The sequence below is a fragment of the Hippoglossus stenolepis genome, chromosome 13 (genome assembly GCF_022539355.2).
Source record: "Hippoglossus stenolepis isolate QCI-W04-F060 chromosome 13, HSTE1.2, whole genome shotgun sequence".
NCBI classification, from domain to species: Eukaryota; Metazoa; Chordata; class Actinopteri; order Pleuronectiformes; family Pleuronectidae; genus Hippoglossus; species Hippoglossus stenolepis.
In genome coordinates, this window is record NC_061495.1 from 19607913 (window position 1) to 19629477 (window position 21565).

At 40.9% G+C, this 21565-nt stretch overlaps 1 protein-coding gene across 1 annotated transcript; it reads left to right on the forward strand.

Annotated features, from left to right (window-relative positions):
- Positions 1-957: 957 nt before the first annotated feature.
- On the forward strand, positions 958-21356 carry fhip1b (FHF complex subunit HOOK interacting protein 1B). Its single transcript, XM_035173864.2, has 12 exons — positions 958-1304; positions 4736-5210; positions 7098-7502; positions 7900-8130; positions 10338-10583; positions 10788-10955; positions 11802-11881; positions 11992-12161; positions 12891-14288; positions 14735-14913; positions 15487-15649; positions 16098-21356. The coding sequence occupies exons 2-12, from the start codon at positions 5082-5084 to the stop codon at positions 16400-16402; spliced, it is 3474 nt and encodes a 1157-aa protein (XP_035029755.2). The 5' UTR covers positions 958-1304; positions 4736-5081; the 3' UTR covers positions 16403-21356.
- The last annotated feature ends 209 nt before the right edge of the window (positions 21357-21565 follow it).

A 21565-nucleotide genomic window follows, 5' to 3' on the forward strand; every position in this document is an offset into this window, starting at 1 on the left:
AGCAGTATGGAGGCCTTTTATGGTGGGGTTTTTTTACGGTGAACTATCCCTTTAATAACAAATCTTTATATAAAAATAATTCATACTCCATGAAATCATTGTTTTATTCATATGAGTGTAGCTTGTGATAACTGTAGTTAATGAATGTTAATTAACACACAAAGTAAGCAGATTGTCAAACTGTTCCAATAAACCATACCAACATTGTCCCATCAAGTATAACACAGTTGACATTTATTTCATTTTATGCCCTTGTGCTAACTGCTAGCTGCTAACATGTCATCACTTATCTCATGGTTTCATACACGCTCTCTACACTTTTGTAAATATATTATTTAAAGCAATTACACAAGAACATGTTGATAACACAGTGGACTGGCAGTTAATTCGCTCTAAGTGCAAACAATAATATTGATGAAATATCGAAGAGGAGGAGTAGAAATTTTCCTCAGAGTATTCAACATTCCCTCCAGAAAGGAGATGGCATCTTATGGTGTTGACAGAGATTTCTCGGACACACACAAAGTGACTAATTTAATGTATAGTAATAATAAAAACAGTTTTTGATAAACCTTTGTCATGTTTTAATGATTTACACAAGTAATGATGCCAATAATATACAAAAACGTGTATCCTACGGGTTTATGTGAAGAGCAAATTTTGGTATTTAGCAAATCTGACAGTATATTATACTGCAAATTCCAGTATAATATACATGTTTTCTGCTAAATAAGTCATGGAACCTGTTTACTTTTTGTAATAAATGAAAGAGAAATGTGCCCAAATATTGTTTTGCTCGTTGCTTGAAGTGACTGTTAAAGTAAAATTGACAAATACAACCCACGGACATTAAAGGTGCCCCTAATAATAGAAGGAGTCCGTTGTGGAAGTGGGTCACGGTGTTTAGCGGCTCACCTCCGGCTCCTGACGCCGCTCGCACAGCTCCGTGGAGCCGCGGTGTGGAGGCGTGAGTCGGGGCCGTGTAGGCGGAGTCAAAGCAAGATGGCTGCGGGAGAGAGGAGAGTGTCTGAGGAATCATCTGATGGGATGTTTATCTGTCGCTAACAGGATGCACGGCAGCCCGAGAGGAGCAGTGGTTCATTCGTCAGCTGCCCCGGCTCAGTGCGGTCGAACCCAGCGGTTGTCCCCGGGTCCTTGTGTCGCTGCTCGCCCCTTCACTGCTCTGACATTGTGGAATTCATTAGCAGCTAGCCGCTAGCCCCCGAGCAGCGCTAACTCGCTAGCAGGCAGCTAGCAGGTTTCTGTGGACACCTCGTAACGACAGACAGATACAAACGACCAAGGTGAGTGACTCCTGCGCCAACCAGCGTTAGACGCCTCCAGCTGGATGCACAGACATGGCTGACGTCCCAGAGTCGGCTAATCATCTGTGTAGTATCCACCACTAGCCTGCTACATCATCTCGCCATTGAAACGCATTGATTGTTGTTTTCAGGCGTAGTCCAACGTAAGCGGCTAATATGAGATCCAGTGCAGGGCGATGACTGAGGGATCACATGTGAAGAGCTAACGTTCCCGACACGGTGTCAACAAACTGGGAAGGTTTTAAAGGAAGGTCGTGTTGTTTGATGGCTGCACAGCTCGTTGCTAACTGTCTGTCAGACTGAGGTGGGGGGGGCACATGAGCCACAACACCGCAGTGACTGATGGCTGTCTCCGGCCTGACGCTGTGTGTGGACGCCGGCGTCTTTAAATAAGTGGATATTGTTTGTCCTGGAGCTCACAGGAAGTTATGGTCCATCTCTTCACATGTGTCAGAAGCAGTTAACACAGACATTTAAATACACGCACATAGAGAAGATCCGTTTGTTTTGATCAACAGCAAATGTCTAAGGTCACACTGCATTGAGTGCATTGTACTGAAACAGACTATAATAATACATATTATTTGTATGGCACCTTTCATACAAGACATGCAGCTCAAAGTGCTTGATATATAATGTAAATAAACATAAAAACATTTAAAAATGTAATTCAAATAAGAAGAGAGCATATTTAAGGAGACATTAGAACACGTTAAAATGACATTTGAAAGAATCGGAAACAAAAAAGAAAATAAATTGAAATGCATAAAGACAAAAAAAGCCAAGGAGGGTATTTATTTATATTTTTAGAGGTAGAATATCTCTTCTTTCAGGCAGTCCTGGTAAAGATAGACAATATTAAAGTAAAAAGGTTTCAAATATGAAATATGAATATGAAAAAGGGAAAGATCAAAACCAAGGAACATACTTAGAGACACGTGTTTTCATTGTGTGTTTGTTTGTCAGCAGGGTTACTTAAACAACTAGGTGGATTGATCTGACTTTTTTTTCCACTTTCCTTATCTACTGTAGGTTTATCACAAATATAAAATCAAGTTTATCAGACCACCTCCTTTTTCTTCTGTTTTATACAAACTCAACAACTATGTGGGGGTTAGGTATTTTCACAGATCACCAAAAACTTCAAATGATGGAAAGCATTAAATGCTTGTTCAGACTGTGCAGCAGTGTTTCCACTATAATAGTACAGTCTCAGGCTGACGAGAATCCCTGCCAGACCAAGAAACAAGTAAATATGACACCAATGTAATAATGAGGGTCGATTTCCATATCATGATGGAATCTTTCTCCAAAACATCTTAAAAAGAGAAAATTTGCACAGCTAAAAGTTTTCCCAAGAAAAGGAAGATAAAGTAGAGCAATGATTCAAGCTCAGGTCACACAGCTAAAAAGGTTTTGCAAAAAAACATTTCTGAGAGTGAAAGTTTTTGGTTGCTGATCCTACATTTCTGAGAGTTTCACGATTTTCTGCTTTATGCTCCTCATGATTTGTTTTGTGAGTACCACTGGCCCGAAAAAAATTAGATGGGAAACACTGTTCAAGTATTTTTTATTCACTTATTCTTTGATCGCATGTTTCCAGATTCAATTGGACTGCAGGTTAACTTTCTGTTCGCCTCAGTCAGTCTCACAGCCTCGACAGATGAACTGATGTTGAACAGATATTGAACCTGAGTGCAAAAATAACATGTTTCTGTTGAGTATGACATGGTTTTTGAACGTCTCCCATGTAGGCCTTGTTTGGATGATGTATGGTTAACCTCCTCAGAAAACAAAGTTGTAAATTATTTTCTTAAGCGACGACAACCTTTGAACGCCAGGTGAGAAACTTATTGTCAACGTGAACGAGTGACGGAGGTAGTTTTTAGTACAAGAGGTTGATTAAACACTGTGTTTAACGACCACTTTTATCATGGTGATTTTAAAATGCGTGAAGAAGCAAGTTTCAGTGCTGTGGTTCACAGCAGGTTTAAAGCTGATCTGGGACATAGATGTGATCAATGTGGTTCAACTGTGAAAAAAACACGGCAGATGTAGAAATTTGATGGTGAAAGTTAGCAGAGACTTTAGAGCTGTGCTGCCTGTTTTAACTCCTGTGCACACCTGGACATCTGCGACAGAAAGCAGGTGTGGTTTTCCATTTGTGCACGTTGCAGGAAATCACAAAAACTTTTGGACAAACTTCCCGCGTGTCTGAACTTCAGAGACAGCATTTCTTGGCCTGTAGACTTTGTGCTATGAGATTTTACAGCCTGAGCAAGCTGTGTTTTGATCACTAACCTTTGACAAACTCAGAGGCAGCCTTCCCTGGAGTGGAATGTGTTGTTGAACTTTGAACTTATTTTATGGCTGTTTTAATGAGGCTGTGTGTGAACTGAAATAAAGCCCATTTTGAATATCCATATGTGGGACAGCTCTTATTACTAGCTGATATGTGTTTAAGTTAATCAAATGTATGAAACATTGGTTGTATTTTCAGTGAAATTTATTTGAAGGCTCATTCTGATATATCTGTTTTTACTCTTTGTTGGTTAAGATTCATTTAGTGCTTTGAAAGACTGAATCTTCTCTGAATAATGAATGAATAATGAATCTTTTACCTTTGACTCACCCAATGTCAGGCCGTGAATCACTTTGATAGTGTTGTTTGTCCTACAGCTGCTGTATAAGAAATCCAGTGAAGAAAAGCACTTATTGATTTTGGGAAGTCGGACCAGAGGTGATCAAATGTGTTACTCCTGTCTCATGACTTCGGTCCACATGATGCAGTCATAATAATAACAAGTACATGAGGAATGTAACCTTAAAGGACCAGTGTGTAGGATTTTTAAATTGGAAGAAATGTAATAGAATATTAATTATCATGTTTTGATGAGTTATGAGTTTATAATGACCTAAACTAAGGATCATTGTGTTGTGTTAGCTTGAAATGAGCCATACATATCTACATAGATGATTTTGCACTGCGATGTTTCTACAGTAGCCCACAAGGAACAGTTTATGTTTTCCTAATTGCAAGAAGGGGAGGGTTTTTTATTGGTTGCAATCTGCTACAATACTAACACATTTATTTATTTCCACTTTTATTGTGGTGCTGTGACCCTGATGCTTTTAAATATTCTATATATATATAAATGTATAAGATCTCTTTCACACTTTTGCTTATTAGTAGAAATGTTAACTGTAAGAAATAATGGATTCATATTTTTTTTCCATTCATGTGCTGAATTGTCTTGTTTTTGTTTAGAGCCTGACCGATCTGGTGATTTGGGAGCCAATGCTTACACTGATTTAAAATGTAATCTTTTTTTTATAGAAGGCTCGGAATGGTTGGGAAATATAAAGTTTGCATGTTGATGTTGATGTTTTTGTTTTGTTTCTCTAAACAGAGTGCCCGTCCTGACCGGCTATGGAGTGGTGTTGGCTTCAGACTGGATGACAGGGTCTACAGGGAGGACAGGGTCACACAGTTTCTAAAGCAGCAGCGGGCTTCTCTTGGACGTACACTGACTGGCAGTGACAGCCCATACAGTCGACCTCCTTTGCCGCCTTCTCTCTGGAAACACTTTTCCTCCCCTTCATCCCCCACCTCCCCTCCCCTTCTTATTCTCCCTCCTCGGTCATCTTTTCCCTTTCCTCCCTCCTAATTTCTGTAATACTTTGACCGTTTACTCAACCCCCTTCCTTCTTCTTTGAGTTTGTGTGACTTTTGACCTGCTGCCCGCTGGCTCCATTATGAGCTGGCTGAGCAGGTTGAACCCGCGGGGCTCTGGGAGTCGGTCTGGCCGGAGCGCCGCCCCCTCCAGCCCCTGCACCGCAGACCCAGAGACCTGCCTCATGGTGTTTGAGAATCACTGGAGACAGGTGAGCTGGAGACCTAAATATTAGTGTTGCTGAAAAACATTTTATTGGCTAACTTTCTATCTGAGATGTGACGGAAGCATATCTGTTGTGTTTTGCTTTGCCATAAAGCGTATACGACAACCACACAGGCCATCAGAAAAAGTCCCAAATTGTACAATATTATGTAAACCACTCTACACAGTAGACCGTGGTTTGAAACTAGAATGGCACTCAGTAGAGCACATATCTGTGTCAAGGCCTTACTATCAAGCCAGTTGCACACACTCATAGATATCAGTCCCCTCAAAGAACTGATTTTTAATAAATTATTTTATTACCAAATTATATTAAGAAATTGGTGGAGATTTAAAAAAAAACAACTAAAAAACACCCTATCTTGCAATATTAGAGAAAGTAAATAAGTACATCTTGGATCCGCCCCTTTGTCCGGATTTAAACCCAAATGTAATGTTTTTTTCTTGGAACATCTCCCTTCCTTCCACCAAGTTTTCACAATGCTGCTGACAAACAAACAGACAGGAGTAAAAACGATGACAATTAGGACTCTTGATCATTATGTCTACAGTGGATGTGACTCAGCTCAAAGTTTACATGGGGTGGAGATCAGTTAGAATTTGAATGCTCCTTCAGTGAATGATTATCTGTCAAGACACCAAGTGAAGAACTACTACAGACACATTCAGCTGGTCTACTTTAACAGTGGGACTGACTCATGTCCAATCACTGACTGAAGGTTTATAGGTTACTGAGCCTTGGCACTGTGTGACTGGTCAGTTTGCTCTGAGACAATAAAAGATGTGTGACGGATTCTTATAAGTCTGTAGAGGGTGGATCTTGTTATGTGGAAGCTTTGGAACTCTACAGATTCTGGCCGGATGCTGTATTTTGGCTGGATTCTCACTAATTGTTCATGGAGAAGTTTGTTATAAAAGAAGCTGATAATAACTGATAATAGCCTTAACAAGATGATAAATTACCTCTGCATGTCTGTGCCAGATTCCTAGCACTGTACATAACATGCAGGAGTTAAGAGGAGGGAAGCTGGAGCAATAGCATTTTTTTGAAAAGTGTTAAGGTCTGTGTCTTGATTATTAGATTGAATAAATGATGTTCTTAATTTTCAGCTTGTATGTTAACCATACACGTCAAGCTGCTAAACCCCAAAGAAGAGCATCTCTTATCTTCACAGGCTGTTGGCAGATCTGCAGATTCATCGTGCTGACATAGCGCCGCTTGTTATGTGCTGATAACACCCTGGCTTCTCTATTTGTTCAGTTTTTACACACTTATTACACAACTTTGTCTCATTCTATCTTGAAAAAATATCTTGCAGTGTCACTGATCTGTCAACGCCTTTTTATAATTCAGTGAATAACATAAAAGGAATTCTGTAAATACATTCTGTCTTGTCATGGCAGGAACGGCACACTTGTTACTAATGCCATAATGGAGGCTATGTTTTTTTAATCTTTATTTAATCGGCCAGTCTCATTGAGTTTTCTTTAAGTGCCCCAGTATTAAGTGTTGGCTGTGTCCTGAATCATTCCCTTGTTCTCTCATTCACCACTCCCCATATTGATTTTGGACACAGCCACTATGGGAGTGAGCCTCAGACAATGCCAGGACCTTGACAAGATCTGCCAAATGACATTCAGCCACTCTTAAGTGTATATAATCATATGCTTTACCTACTGTGACATCAACATGTCTGCTATGATGAAACAAGGTTTCATTACCCCACTTAATAAAAAAAAAAAATTATTTAACCCAGTCGAAATATAATTAAGTGTTCGTCAGAAGCCACACTTGTTATTTTTTAACTCCTCATCAGAAGACAGTGATGTTAAGAGTTAAACATTACACTAAAAACACTTGTCCTCTACTCAGGTCTCTTGGGTGCTGGAGCAGCACGAGCCTTCATCGTCCAGCGACGACCTGACAGCAGTGAGGAATCACACAGACCAGATGTTGTGTCTGCTGGCAGAGGAGAGGCCTGCTGAGAGCGCAGAGGGCGGCCCCAGTGTGCCACCCATGGGCCCCATACTGGAGCTGGTGGTCACTGAGAATATTCTGGAGTGCCTAGTTCAGTGGCACCTCCGCCGCGGCTTGGATCCCGACAGCCAGGGGGCGCTGCTCAAGCTCTTTGAGATGCTCATCGGCCAGTCCCAGCAGCCTCTGCTACAGCACACAGCCGTTCTCCACCCCTTGCTGAGGCTGATGGGAGCTTGTGCTGACCCAGATCTTGGTTGTCCTCCAGTGCTGGAGAACAGCCTGGTACTTCTGCTCAACCAGGTAAACTCACCACCAGTTAACATCAAGCTCTATCTCAATTTAGGGGCCGCTTCCTTCGTCGGCTGCATTCGTAGACCAATTGTGTCACGGCGGCGTGAATAGACCAGTCACGTTGAACAGTCTTTCATGGAGGTAATGGTGGCAAAAAGCGAGGCGAAAACGTCAGGAGAATTTATGCAGTCGGCTGCATAGACCTGCTCCTCTGCAGCAGACACAGCTACAGTCTTAACCTGCTTTCAGAAATGCACTGAACTCTGGGGAATTTCCGGAGAGGCTGTTTGCCTAACTTATATCAGTCTGACTAAGATCGATAAGTCCCATATTTTTCATCTGGATATTATTTTTCATATGTCATATTGTATTATTTTTTTACTGCAACTCAATTAAACCTCACCAGGTGTGCGTGACCATGGCCCGGCAACCAGTGGTTCTAGAGATGTTGTTCCGTGCAGCACCAGCCCAGCAGGGCTCCACCAACCTGCTGATCTTCTCCCTCCTCGTGCCATTCATCCACCGCGACGGAGCGATCGGACAGCAGGCCAGAGACGCGCTGTTGCTGGTCATGGCGGCTTCTGCCAGCCACGAGGCCGTGGCGTGCTACATCGCAGAGAACTCCTATTTCTGCCCGGTAAGCGATGAGCTCAAATCTCATATGTTTCGTGACTTTTCTTTCCCGCAAAGCTGCTACATTTTTTTATTTCCAGAAATGTGCGTGATTTTATTGTTTTCCCTTGTTATGACCGCACATGTGTGTACTATCATCACAATTTGAGATGATAGTAATTACAGTAATTGTGATAATAGGATCATTGTCCAGATGAGTGTTGACACAAATTTAGAAGAGATGCATTTATTGGTTATTACAGTATTTCATTTTGTCATCAATATTGTGGGATTGTTTTGGTGATAATTATTCAGATTGATGTATATCTCAGCCCCAGTGAGTTTTAGGGAGTTTCATCAATTGTTCATTTGGAGATTTTCAGCTGAAAATTGTTGCTGTTTTGAGTCTGGTGCATGTTTATTTGAATTGTGTGTTTTTGTTGTTTTGGTCTTATTCTTTCTTTCCACCAGTACACACTGGTAGAGCCAAACAGCCTGTTGGGTGGAAATCATACTTGAATCAAAAGCCTTAGAAAGCTACTGAGGTAGAATTGTTTTACTCATATTCAAGTATCAATTAATTATCTTGCTCACAACTCAAAAGACCAACAGATCTGTTCACTTGGGTTTAAAACGTCCTCAGTTACTGTCAAGTTTTCAATTTCCATCCAAAAGATAATTCCCTGTGTTTTTCAAAAGGAAATATTTGTAAATCTCCTGCTTTTTTCCCCCTTTGATGCTATGATGGTTTTATCCCACTTGTGCATCAACCAATTTAAGTACTTAGCAATATTCTGAAATAACATGCTCTATTATTTATGGTTGATTTTGACAGAAAAGAGCTATGATATGCACATGACTACAACCTGCTCTTTAATGATGCGATAGCTGAGGACAGCTTATAATGTGGGTCTCTGGCTTCTTTTCAACACTGCTTTTAAGAAAAGTGTGTGTGTGTGTGTGTGTGTGTGTGTGTGTGTGTGTGTGTGTGTGTGTGTGTGTGTGTGTGTGTGTGTGTGTGTGTGTGTGTGTGTGTGTGTGTGTGTGTGTGTGTGTGTTGCCCCTTTCTGATGCATCAGTGATGCTGTGTGATAATGGAAGAGGAAGTAGATGACTTTGCATTTTGACAAACCATCCATCCTTATCTGTGTCTATCAGCTCTGTCTCAGCTCAGAGTTCTTCCTGTGAACGTCTTAAAAAATAACCACCACAGTCAACATCACACATTTACAATCTATAAGATAAACACATTTAAAATGCATTTAAAACCCACTGTATCACCCAGATGCTGCTGATTAACACAAATTAATAATGTCTAAACTTCCTGAAGGAAAACAAAAATCATTTAAAATTGAAGACTGGATGACGTTTTTTGGTGATTACATTTTTTCTTCTAAAACGCAAAAACACTCTTTATTTAATGTATATTTGTGAAGTGTAAATAAGTGAGCGGAGTTTATAAAGGGAGATCAGTGAGCCATGTTGATCTTTGTTGTTGTAGTTTCCCACAGCTGCCATTAGATGTCATATTTTACTCATTGCACTTCAAACTGTATTTACTGAGCAGGGTTGCACCACTGTTAACCAATGAACTTCACTCTGATTGTGACTCTGTGCGAGATGAAGGTGTGTGTGCATCTTGATGTCACGACCATCGTTCTAAATCCCGCTAAAATCCGCTTTGTCTAAAAATAATTTTATACTAAAATAAAAGAGCTAAAACTTTGTGTTTTGCAATGTTGCTGACTCTCCTATTCTCTCTCTCACACCAACCCATTTGACCCGCGTGTCAAAGTCGGACTGACCATCAAAGGGTTTCCACGGGTAGTGAAACAGCCCAAGTCTAAAGCTCAGTGTGAATTTCAGGCCTTAAAAAGTCTTAAATATGTCAAAATATTCTATATTAGGTCTTAAATATGTTTTTGTTTCTTTCTCAACCCTACAAATAGCAGCACGCTGTAATAAAACTACAAACATGACCAAGATGGAATTGACTCTAAACACCTCGGTCATAATTTATCTCAGTACATAGTACAAGTAATTCTAGGACTCGGATATTCATTGATATCTGTCGTACTTGACATAGATCTTAACTTAATTCCTCATGTTCTTAAAAATTGTGATTATATAACTTATATAAGTTATTGTGCTCATATATCACACACATATTCTGCACCACTGTGGCTATTGAGAATAACCAGTCCCATCTAATGCCTCTCTGTCTGTCTTCAGGTGTTAGCAACGGGCCTAAGCGCTCTCTACTCCTCTCTGCCCAGAAAAATTGAGGTTCGGGGAGACGACTGGCACGCCCTGCGGCGGGAGGACTGGATCGGTGTGTCGTCACTCGTGCTGTTCATGAACTCGCTGGAGTTCTGCAACGCTGTGGTGCAAGTCGCTCACCCCCTGGTCCGCTCCCAGCTCCTGGACTACCTCCACAATGGCTTCCTTGTACCTGTCATGGGCCCCGCCCTTCATAAGGTAGATAATAAGATCACAGTTGCAGACCACTTGTCGGCAGTAGTTTGAAGTATTTTTATGTAAAAAGAAAACTCTTCCCAAGGATTTATGATGCTTTGAGGCACTACAAACTATCTGCATGACTAAATACCACTCAGGGTTTGTGGGAGGATTGTAATAGATTAATCAAATCACAAGCATTTTACGTGAATGTTTTTTTCCCAGTCGTCGGTGGATGAGATGATTGCCAGCACCGCCTACCTGGACCTATTCCTGCGTAGTGTGACAGAGACTTCCCTCCTCAAAACCTTCCTGCGCTTCATCCTGCTGCATTGCCACGACAACGACACCATCCTGGACACATTGCTCACACGCATCAGCAGCAATTCAAGGGTCCGTATTTATAAACTGTGTGTGTGTGTGTGGGTGGTGGGGGGTGGGGGGGGGTGGTGAGTGGGCTGTGAACAGAAATTGATTGAAAATGACTGCATCAGAATACCGAGGGATTTTTTTTTTCTCAGAACAAACAATAGAAAATGTCATCAAGTCTGCTGCATCTATTGACTGCCTCGCTGCTCATTGTGTGTATTTTGAAAAGACATCAAGAATGAATTGTGCACATAAATCGTCAGGTTCATACTTTTTGATCCCTCAAAATACACACATTCTGTTCTCTGAGTCAATCGTACTGTAGTGTTTCAGAAAAAGAAAAGAAAACTTCATTGGTCATAATTTGCATGATACCATTACCCTGTGGCAACCCGACTGACGAAAGGGGCCGCACTTACACTTCAAAGTAGTTTTTTATTACTGTAACAAATAAATAATTAATGTATTCTCTGTCAGAGATCCTGCGATGGTCGCTCAGTATTCTGAATATGCTGTAAGGTTATTTGAACGCTCCAAAAACTTGTGAGCTAGCTGTGGAAAAAATAACCAGTACAAGATTGTAACATAGAAAATATAAATAAAAAATATGTTTATTTATCCATTGCCTTTTGCATATGGTTTAGGTCATAATTTTAAAAAGGGAACTTAAATTACAGCAGTTGAGAACCAGGTTATTAAAAATACCTTCATTCCTGCTGGTTAAAGTATTACAACATCTTTAAATGTAATACTTTTAAGAACTAAAAGCCTTGCAATTTTCAACTCTGAGGGGATTTTCCTGTCATATCATATGTAAACTGTCTGAATAATTTCAGTTTTCTAACCATTTTTCTAATGTGTGTGATGCAGCTGTGCATGGTCTCACTGAGCCTCTTCAGGACTCTGCTCTCTCTGCACTGTGAAGACATCATGCTGCAGCTTGTTCTCAGGTACGTTTGCATATCTCATCTCTTCCCTCGGCTCATTTGATATGCAAAACACAGAGTGGGTTGTAAATATTGTTCTGCATACTCAGTGGTTTGTGTGTGTGTGTTCTTAGGTATCTACTGCCCTGTACCCATGTCATGCTGAGTCAGCGTCGGGCCATCAGGGAGACAGACATTTATGGAAAGTCAGCAGACAAGTTCCTGTCGCTGATCCCTGAGTGCTGTCGGCTGGATGCAGCGCCCTCTGCTGAGCGGGACGAGGACAATGCCTTCTGGGGCAAAGGTGCGAAACAAACACCAGTGGAAAGGGAATAACTGTGGTGGTTGAAAACACGTAGACAACAATTCCGGCTGTGAAAACTCAAAACATAGTCATTCATATAATTTTCATTTATTTTAGTCTCTTTACTCTTTTTTTTGAGATTAACAAAAAAATGGAAAGTTAGTAAACTTGCCTACTGAGCCCTGTAGGTGTCAGGATTAATATTGTAATGTGCAAAATAATATTTTTTTATTATGTATAGAGAAGGTCGTTGTTTACACAAAGGTAGCAGCTGTCTTTTAAGTTTAGCCTTGAAAATGTTGTGTTTAGTGATACTACACTAGGTTTTTCTTCCATTTTTGGATGATATGTACTGTGTACATAACTGTGTAGCTTTCAACAAAGAATAATCTAGAGGAGCTGCTGTGATTTAATCTTTTTAATCTGCCTGTCATATCTGACAGCCATTTAACATGTGCTTAAGTGTTTAGAGTATTTGGTAAAGTTGTGTTCAGTTCATTTATGTGAACAAATTAAGTATTTAAAGAGTATAAAATATTAATAAAAGGTTTTTATTGTCATGACAACAGCTGAGCTTTGTAGAAATTTCTTGTAATGAATAAAACTTTGGTAAAAGCTCACTAACACTGTACATTGTTAGCCTTGTAAAGTTGGTTTTTATATGAGCTTATCTTACCAGTGACGATAGAAAGTAAACATTTTTTTTTCCTGTATTTTTATATCATACAGTGCTGAACAGTCCAAGTACAGAGTCTCCTGCCCCACCAAGACCCAGCACCCCATCCCGCTTAGCCTTCTTCATCCGCCAGCAGAGCAGTGGAGGAGGATCAGGGGGAGGGGGTCCCTCTACGCCCACCAGCATGGAGCCGCTGCAGTCGGGTCCTGCCAGCTCTCACCCTTTATCCCCGGACAGCCCAATGCACCAGCTGCAGACGTACACAGAGTGTCTGGACTGGGACTCGGGTTACCTGGAGTACCTTAAAGATGCCCGACGAGGCATCGAGCTCTGTTCCTGGGCCTGCCGAGACTGGTCAGCACCCTATGATGGAGAAAACCCCTCCCCAATCACAGCCGCTCCACCCCCACCACCCCCTACCTCCGCCCCCTCCATGGCCATGTTGCCTGAGCACTTCTCTTTTCAGCAGGGAGGAAGCAGTAACACCCCCCCCGTCCAGCAGAGGGCAGCCATTGTGGCTGCTGCACGCTCTGAGTGGAGCAGTTCGGAGCGAGACAGCGGAGAGTGGGACATTACGATCGGCAAAAACAGCTGCATCAGCCTCACGCCTCGCTCCAAGAAACGCAGCCTGCAGAGGGAGGAGCTGTTGCCGAAACCTGTACCTCCTCTCGTCCCGTCTTCCTCGTCTTCAGCCACCTCTCTAACAAGTTCCCATGCCGCCTCGTCCCCAGCTCCTCACATTCCCACCTCAGCTATCACTGTTAGCTACCAGGCCATGTATAATGGAACAATGGGACAGGGGGACGGATGCTCAGACAGTCGAGATAGAGGTCTGGAGGTAAAGAAAGTGAAGAGAGATTTAGGGGAGCAACAGTATTTGGATGAAAATTCAAATCAAAACGGATCCCTCGTCACACGTCCCTCACAAAGCTGCACCAGTCTCCCCCAATCCATTTTTAACAGCAGTGACATCAGTGATGCAAAATCCCTGTGCCCTAACCAGATTCCCTCACAGAGCTCAATTTCCCAACCAACATCTGACACCAAACTGCTGACCAGCGACACCTCAAACTCGCACAGTGTAACCTCAGATCTTCCAGAAGCCAACCAGACGCAGCAGTCTGTCGAGAGTCTCATCGAGGAACTGCTTGAGCAGGCCCCAGGGGACCCCCAGCTCCCTCCAGACACCAATGGTCAGGGCATCAGCATCGAGGCCTTCACACAGGAACTGAGAGAGCTGGAGGACAGGGTGAAGGAACGCTGCAGAGCAGCCTGTCTGCAGGAGGAAACAAACAGAGAGTCCCTGACAGCTGAGCGGCCGGAGGAGGAACAGCAGCCGTCCTCGGCCCTGGAGGCAAAGCTGATAAGTGACACAAAAGTAGAGGGGAATGTGGTGGGCCTCTATAGTCCTGCCAGACCACTAAACCAGCCGGCCTCACAGCCATACACAGGTGAGACTCACACGGTAGTATGTTTTCCAGGACATTTTTGGATTTGGTTATAGTTTCATTGATTTTAGTTTATCTTAACAGTGTCTACATTAGTGCTTACAAAATGATGTACTGTATAATCTACCACACTGATCACCAGGCACAAGTGCTGATCCTGTCCAATCGCTGAAATACTAAATACTTTAACAGGATACAAACCTAATTCGGTCGCTGAAAGGCAAAGTTAGTTTTTCCATTTGTGAAATTATTTTTCAAATTATTTTGTGAAGGATACTGGACTAAATGTTCAGTAACAAGTATATATCTCAGTTTTCCATAAATTCCATAGTTCATATTACAAGCTGTAAAAGCACTACCTCAGCTTTTTCATACTGACTTCAGTCACATGCAGTTTAAATCAATTTCTCCACTTTCATCCAATGATGCATTCATCTTTGCCTCTGCAGGTCCATTTATGGTGGTTCTGTTTGCCAAGCTGGAAAACATGCTCCAAAACTCACTGTATGTCAACATCCTGCTCACGGGCATCGTGGCCCAGCTGGCCTGCTACCCTCAGCCCCTCCTGCGGTCCTTCCTGCTCAACACCAATATGGTCTTCCAGCCCAGTGTCAAGTCACTGATCCAGGTACACTGCACCCTTCAACACCTGGGAAATAAAGGCCAGGATGGCCTATAATGCCCTTGTTTGAACTGCACTGCATTTCATAACCACGTATTCAGTACAAACTGGAGATAATAGTTTCTGTATTTGCTCTTGAAGTGATGACAGTTCTTAGGTTCCTGTTTGTAGGTGTAGTTTTCCTGCCCACATCACTTCTGTGCAAGCTCCAGGCCCACAGTCATATTTGCATTTGATATTTGAGTTTCATCAATATTCTATTCTTAGAAACTGTAAATGGTTGCTTAGTACTGGACTGGACATAGACTGTATATTAAGATGGACGACATGACAGCTCTCAGAAAAGTGAAGCCAAATTATCTCTATTGCCACCTACTGACTGGCTGCAGTATAGATAAAAAACCTTGTCTCCTTCATGTGAGCAGATGGGACATGGACCAAGACTGTTTTCATCTCTGCCTGACTCTGTAAAGTCAGAAATGAGACATTCAGATATAGTCATCAATAAAAAAAAAACTAGACAGCTGTTCAGTAAACATCAATCAAAACTCTGAAGCTTTGTTGCCTGATCCACTTTAGGTTCTCGGTTCTGTGAAGAATCGTATCGAGGCGTTTGCAGCTTCCCATGAGGACTTCCCTGCCATGCTGAAGAAAGCCCAGCAGTACCTCGTGGCCCGAGGCAAAGTGGACTGGACCGACTCGCCTGCAGCTGTTCCCCCCCTGCGGCGCTCGGATTCATTAGGTGAGAATAGAAACCAGGGAGACTGAACTTACGTATACAAACACCCTTTTCACATGTATATTTGTGGCTCAGTTAATTATTAAGGTCTTACAATGTGAGTTGATAAGTTTTTTTTTTGCACATAACTGGAGGTTGGACAGCGGCTTAAACTTCTGGAATCAGGCCCAGTAAGTCCAAGGGTAAAGCCGAACTTTAGGTCAGTTAAAAAATGTTACAATATGTTATAGGTCACTAAAACCAATGTTTATCTACAATATTTAGCAAATAAACAGAATTCGGCGTGTTTCAGTTCAGTGAGTGCAACTATAAAGTCAAGCGATTGATATTTGTTTGTTTCTGAGAACTGCTAAATGGCTTGGACTACAAACAGAAATAAATCCCACCTGTGACCACAGAGGTCGCTGTTGAAAAAGCTACTTAGTGTTGCTTTAATCTGTTGTTTTCCCAGTGAAGAGTCGTAAGCCATCTCTCGGGGACCTGATCCTTCGTCACACCAACAGCCCGACTCGAGCCCGGAATGCCGCTCAGCTGGCCCTGGCACACGTACGGGATGGCAGCCAATCACTGACCAGCGCATTTTTCCGGGGCAGTGGAGGGGCATCAGGCCTGGAGAAGCAAGCCGAGGCACTGCGAGTGAAGAACGCCGTCTACTGTGCCGTCATCTTCTGTGAGTTCCTCAAGGAGCTGGCTGCCCTGGCTCAAGAGCACGCCGTCACCCTGCCCTTCCCCCAGAGCCAGGAGGTGGAGGAATAGATGGTAAACACAGACTCCTCAAATCTAGCTCTTAGCCTCCATTTCCTTTTGTCTAGGCTGTAAAATAAGAGTTGTATAGGATTCACCCATCACCAGAGGACAGACTGGAGCACTGAGACTGTTCAGTCACTGATGAGGTCGTCTGCAATGTCACAGAGGAAAACAGTGGCAAATTTTGTACCAAAATCATTATAGGAAGCCTATAGGACTAGAAGTACTGTCCTCATCTGTAAACGAATGATAGTGTGCATATCATGTATTATATTTACATTCTATACACACAAAAGTCTCTTGAGATTTGGGAGCTTGTACATACACATACCATGTCATGGTATAAAAGCCTCAGATAAAGAAATAGGTGCACATACTGGTGCTAGTCAGTGCTCTATATTTTAAGATGAAAGGTGCTTTCAGGCGGCACAGAGGAGACGAGGGTTTTATCCTCAACAAAATTATAACAAACACCAAAAAACTGAAAACGTTGAAAGTGTGAGCTAGACGATGAAATACAAAGTGATCCACTCAGCTTCTCCGCCTCCATCAAGGACAGGCCAATAGAGAACAATCGCAGAAGACAAAGTAACATTGAAGAAGAACCTCAAGTGTCCATTTTGTTTCTAAAAGGCTCCACTGCTGCAAAGACTCAATGAACGAGATGAGAACTGGAAGAGGTGAGGCGAGAGTGCCACCTTCTTTCCTGTGAATCAGCACGACCATCACAAATGTACTGGAAATTCTTTTTTTTACATTTTGTTTGAAATGTGTTTTTTTCGTTTTACATTTGCACCATTTTCTAGACATATCAGCAACATGTGGGAGCAGGTGTGACTGTGTTTGTGACTTTGTTTTTAAAAGTGACTCCATTTTTCCGAAAGGTGGCGTTGAGTCATCAGGCCGTCGCTAAGCCATTCACCTGTTGCCATAAACAAAGTCAGCGGGATTGAAGAGGCAGCGCAGCCTCACAGTTCATACCTTTTTAATGTGTCATTTAGTCTTTTCAAAAGACCTTAGAGTCGGGGAGAAAAAGGCGAGAAGGGAAGGATTACGTTTTTTTTCCTTGATGATTTCCATTTACTTTGAACTGACAGGAAAAGGTCCTACTGAGGCATTCATGGCTTTTCTTTAAACAGATCTTTTGTCTGAGCGAAGAATTAGGCTCCATAAGAAGCGATTTTTCATGTCCTTTTTCAGGTTGAGGTTTTAATCTGCTTCAAAATGTTTTGTCTCTTCGGATGAGACAGGGCCAAACTGAACATACAAGCGTTCATCTTGAAATATAACATGCTGCTATTTTTCTTTTTTTAAACACTCACACCCAGTTTGGTTTGAATTATACTTTCACTTCATCTCATTGTTAGGTACCAAGTATTAAATGTGTGTAGAGGATGTGGAGGAGTCAGTGCCTGTGATGTGAGCGGCTTTTTTAATTTATTATCTTGTGTCAGAGATTGAATGAAGTTGCAGTCAAAGTGTTAAAAGATTTTGCCAAGTTAAAATATCCTCTTTCAACGTTGAGGCTCGGAAAATGTTGCGTGTGGGGACTTTTGTAAGAGACGGTGATTCTTCATTTTTACAGGTCTGTAATTTTTCTAGAAGATTATCAGGAAAATAACCTGTGAAATGAAGCACGACACCGGTGTGAGTGCATTGTTGAATCCAACTGCCCATGGCCCAGCTTTTTGTGAAGTAACTTGTTTTTTTGCACATACTCGCCATCCTCTCTCAACTTTCAGCAGCGGAGAAACTGCCTGCAAAGTCTTAATCTCTGAAACTGATTACCACATCATTTTTTCACAGATGTCCTCTTTCTCAACAAGTCGAAGCCGCCTCGACTTGTCAAAGCCATAGCCGTGATCTTCCTGTTTGTACATGTAGTTCTTCATCATTTTTCTACACAATTTCTAGACACATTTTGTAACCCCCCACGTTTATTTCCATACATACCATTAGTTAGGAGTCTCTGCATGCCCGTTAAGATCAGGTTTATGATTAAATAATGGATTAAATAGCGTAGGGTAAGTTTTCTTTGGTTTGTGCAATAGTGCCGAGCTTACTTTAGCCTCCATGCAGTAGGTTTTTTTGTGGTTTTAGTGAGTCATCCGGGTGCCTGCAGAGATCAACAGCGATGAACATGTTTCACACTGAATGTTTGCTCTATAATCAAATTCGTAGAGAAATCGCTTCTGTATTTTACCCGCTGCCTTCTGTCCTTCCATCTGTTCACCTAGTCTGTTGTTCATCCATGTGTTCAGAACAAGATTCATTTCCCCCTCGTTCCGGGGAAAGAAAGGCCAGAAGGTGGCGCAGTTAACAAAGTTCCCCTACTTTTACCCTCAAGATTTGTGTTTTCATTTCACTAACTTACTAAGAGTTCTGTTAAAGTTCGGGCATATTTTAAGCATCTTGGTAAATGTCGCTCAGTCACCCTGTAAGTGGTTAGAGTCAGTTTTATGTTACTCATACACATATGTAGACACCAAGAACAATTTCTGTGACAACATTGGAATCTCCCTGTCTTTTTAAAACCAATCGCAGACAGTTTCTTGGGACCTGGTCTTAAAAGTTATTCATGAAGCACTATTTATACGTTGAAAAGCTGCACCTAGTAGAGCGTTGATCTCTGCCAAGGCCCAACAGTCCCCTTATGAAACACTTAAATCAGCTGGATCTGGATTTTTTTTGGGGACCCTAAACACTCTATCCGGCAATGTTAAAGAAAGTGCCCCTTTGTCCAGATCTGTGACTAAATTAAATGGGTTCCTTTTTGACCCATGTCCCATCCCTTCAAATAGTTTCGTGGAAATCCATTTAGTAGTTTCTTGTAAAATTCTGTTCACAAAATAACAAGCAAGTAAAAATCCAGATTTATTCTTAAAAAGGTGATTTTATTTTTCCCAGATGAAGCTTGGACAGGGAAACGTTTTTTGCTCAGTGACCCTGAGTTTCAGAAGTTCAGTGGTCGGCATTGATCCTTTGTGAAAGAAAATCCTTCCGATTTTAGCCCATTCCCATGTCTACACTTTCCACAGTCATTTTTCACTTTGAACTCTTTGTATTTATTTATTTTTTATCATTCTCTAGTTTTTCATTATAAAAAATACTAAAGACATAATTGTGACAATGTTTGTAATGGGGTGTTTTTTCTAAAGGGGATTATTTCTACCTGGGATTTGTCAGATGAAAGCAGAGCGTAATATAGAAAATCGAAATTCACACAGTGAAATAACTAACTGACACTGTTTTAAATTTGCATTTGACAAAGGGATTTAGATTTTTTTTTTTTAAAGCAGCAACTATCGCAGCTGGACGCTGAAGCCAAAGCAGACATTTCTAACTGCTGTTCTTCTAATGGCCACAAGAAAACAAAAATCTTATTGTCATGAAGTGACAGAGAAAACCAAACTAGTGATGAACTCAATTAAAAGGTTAAATATAATATATAGCCTGTGTACCACAACATGTTAGGGCCTCAAAATGTGTAGAGTCATATTTTTGAACACAATGATTTGATAAACAGGTCGTCTCAGTCAGTTGCTGTTTATCGAAGACCGAAACTGCCAAAATAAAAAATAAATAAAATAAACAAATGACGAATGATTAATAATATTTGAATTAATAAATGTAGAAACATTTATAAATTAATTAAGAAGTGAAGAAATGCATAAATAAATAAAGGCATAAACATAAATAGCCTTTTTCTTTGGAAGCCTATTGAATTCACTTGAGAGAAAAAATCTGCTGTTTTTCTGAATTAACGAGATAGTTAAATCATTAATTAGCTTCAGTATTTGTTATCACCCAACTGTATTCATTTTTTTCATTTATTTTTGTATTTTACTTTTTTATCTGCATATAGGAAATATATTTATTTTAAATTTTGGCAGTTTAGATCTTCCACAGTAGTTTCCTTGTTTCCTCACCTGACCTAAACTCAAGACTCCAAATTATCTGCTTGATAAAACTGTTGATTAAAAAGAAAAAATGTATTTCATCATGTTTTGACTGTAAACTGACCAAGAGGGTGCAGAGTGTTAACCCAAAGCTACGCTTCAAAAAAATTGTCATGTCCGTTTTTTCCCGCTGTCTTCAGACAGATTTACTTGAACGTTACAAATTTTCACTCAAAAATGTATTCTGTCAGATGAATATTAATTGTTTTTTTTGTTGCTTTTCAATTCAGAGCATTTTAATTTTGAGTTGCTGTGTTGTGTTTATTGAAGGGTACATGGAAACACACTGCAAACATAAAACCAAAGTGTAAAACTGTCACTTACTTTAATTTTGTTTCAGGGTGTGTTGTGATTGGCTGTTCTATTTAACAATGCAACACAAAATATAAAAGTAAAAACAACAGCAACACAACTTAAAAGCAGCTTAGCTTCATGTAGCAAAGCTGTGAGGCCCTTTAACTTCAAACGCACATATCATTCAGTTCAGCAACTCCCTTTTTCACTTCAACTAGAATCTGTTCTCACTCCTGTTCTCTTAGTGTCAGAAACACTTTGTGCCATGTTTTTAGAATTTTTTTTAATACAAGGATTTGTATTGCTTATCATGGGATGTACTGCATCTTCACTCATTTTTCTTTCTTTCTTTCTTTCTTTGGAAAGCTTTGACTTTTCACTAATATTTCTCCCCTGTGATCTATGCAAACATGCTCTAATGTCCCCTGTTTGAATCTGAGAAGATGATGTGGACTGATTTAATGTGTAAATACTGTAAAAATGGGGAAAAAAAGCAATGGGTCAGAAATGCAGAGGTGTGTGAAATAATCAACGGGTCAGAATGAAAATCACGCTAAAATAATGTAATGATGTTGAATGTTGTCAGAAATATTTTTCTATATTTTGAAATCATTAGAAAAAAGGACAAAATACAAAGTGGGATAAAGCTGTCAGAAGAACACTACAAAGGGAATGTTTTTATTAATTTATAAATTCTTTGCCTAGCAATATCGCATGTGTCTGTGTCCTTTCTTTCCTGTCTCTCCCTCCACTGTTTTATTTGAATTAATTATGGGAGGTTGGAAATATGAAAATCTCCAGTAGCAGGGAGAAAATTACATAAACTTACTTTTTGTGAAATAGAAAAATCTAGTGACATTTACATTTTTTCTTGGGACACCTTGAGCCTGATCCCAATAGTAAGCAAGTTAGCATGCTC

What these genes read in the sequence shown, in the direction of transcription:
- fhip1b (XM_035173864.2), top strand. Translation starts at nt 5,082, where the DNA reads ATGAGCTGGCTGAGCAGGTTGAACCCGCGGGGCTCTGGGAGTCGGTCT. An exon ending in TTGAGAATCACTGGAGACAG is followed by an intron (nt 5,211 to 7,097) that starts GTGAGCTGGAGA and finishes TCCTCTACTCAG; the next exon opens with GTCTCTTGGGTGCTGGAGCA. An exon ending in CAATGCCTTCTGGGGCAAAG is followed by an intron (nt 12,162 to 12,890) that starts GTGCGAAACAAA and finishes TATATCATACAG; the next exon opens with TGCTGAACAGTCCAAGTACA.